The 1,448-nt window shown below is 40.9% G+C and overlaps 1 protein-coding gene across 1 annotated transcript in view; it reads left to right on the top strand.

The window, feature by feature from the left end:
• Positions 1-1,448, top strand: part of LOC119593056 — a gene marked incomplete in the record, with an annotated part of 61,427 nt that overhangs the window by 59,106 nt on the left and 873 nt on the right. The window contains 1 exon segment of the mRNA XM_037941958.1: positions 84-1,448. Within this exon segment, the coding sequence (XP_037797886.1) occupies positions 84-227 (144 nt within the window).

Genomic DNA, 1,448 nt, shown 5'->3' with positions numbered 1-1,448 from the left:
GTCTAATAAAAAAATAACTTGAGATAATCATTGTTATTTCAGATATGCATTAACATGTTTTATAATGGACTCTCATGTTTCAGACATTTGAAGATGCAGTAAGTGGCTCAGAGCCAGCAGACGCAGCAGCAGGAGAAGGAGAGCATTCATCAGGAAACAGGGAATGTCTTGGGGATGGGGCTGCAGTTAGAGGACCTGAGGGCATAACAGAGTCCAGCACCACCTGAGGCCAGCAGAAAGATGGTGGTGGTGGAGCTTCCTCCTCATGGTTGTCGAAAGATGTGCTCTGCTACACCCTGAGGGGAACATGCAGGAATCATGTACCTCTGTAGCTGCCTTCTCTGCACAGCCTTTTTGGCTTCAACAGAAGGAAAATGGAGGCTGGAGTGCAAATCCCTGGCTTGGTGGCCCAGTCCTCCTAACTCTCCAATCATAGTGGAGTTACATTGTCAATATATATTGAAATTCATATAACAAGCGGGCTAGACAGCTTTGGTTACAGACCTGAGCATAGCAACACAAATTATATTTAATTTACTGTGTATGATATTGTAAATGAGAAAATAATATTAAAATTCATATAATTATTGACTCCTGATAGAGACGTTATTGGCAGTGTGCATGTGCAACATATGAACCAGACTGGCTGGACTTGGCAGTTATCATGACCAATCAGCATCGTGTAAATACTATATCGTGGCCGTGTGTTGTGACACCTAAGCCCAGTGCACCCGATGTTGGTACAGGGGTCTCCGTACAATATGTTTGGTACTGCGTATACCAGGCTATATTTCTTAGTTGGGAGCTCATCATTAACTGGTATTGATTTTGGTAGCATGTGAAACAAATTTATAAGGTTGTAATAAAGAAGATCTGTATAGCAAAGAAATTGGCTAATTTTTTTTTAGGTCAACAAATATTTTGGTTGTAACTTTACCACCCATTTGATGTTGTCAGATTGTTATATCTCAAGTATACCTCAATCTGTGTATCCTGAAATAAACCCGGTTCTGTCAGTAGTGTCATACCACTTCTTGCTACTCACATGCTACAGCCCAATTTGACATGGAAATGAATCTCCCAACAAGTGAAACCTCTCAGTCAGCTCTTTCATTCAGTGTTTGTTGTTCTTTGTTCAAATATTGTAAACAAGTCACCTGGTGTCGTTTACGTTCCTAGTCCTTTGTGTTGCAGATTGCTATCATCCTGCTGAGCGACTGTGGACCAACACCTGATTTCTAAAAGTCACTATGTTAGCATGACATACCTCTTTATATAGGACCATCACCACTGAGTAATTTGTGTAGCCCTTCAGGAGGAATTGAAGGACCACTTGGGTACTTTGATAGAAAGAGAGAACGAAGAAAGAGTTTAAGAACAGGTACACGAATGTTTATTGTGCAAGAGGAATAGAACATGCATGGATGTGGGCATAATTTACAGAAGCT

The sequence above is a fragment of the Penaeus monodon genome, chromosome 31 (genome assembly GCF_015228065.2).
Source record: "Penaeus monodon isolate SGIC_2016 chromosome 31, NSTDA_Pmon_1, whole genome shotgun sequence".
In the NCBI taxonomy this organism is placed as follows: Eukaryota; Metazoa; Arthropoda; class Malacostraca; order Decapoda; family Penaeidae; genus Penaeus; species Penaeus monodon.
This window is presented reverse-complemented; position numbering and strand designations above follow the sequence as displayed.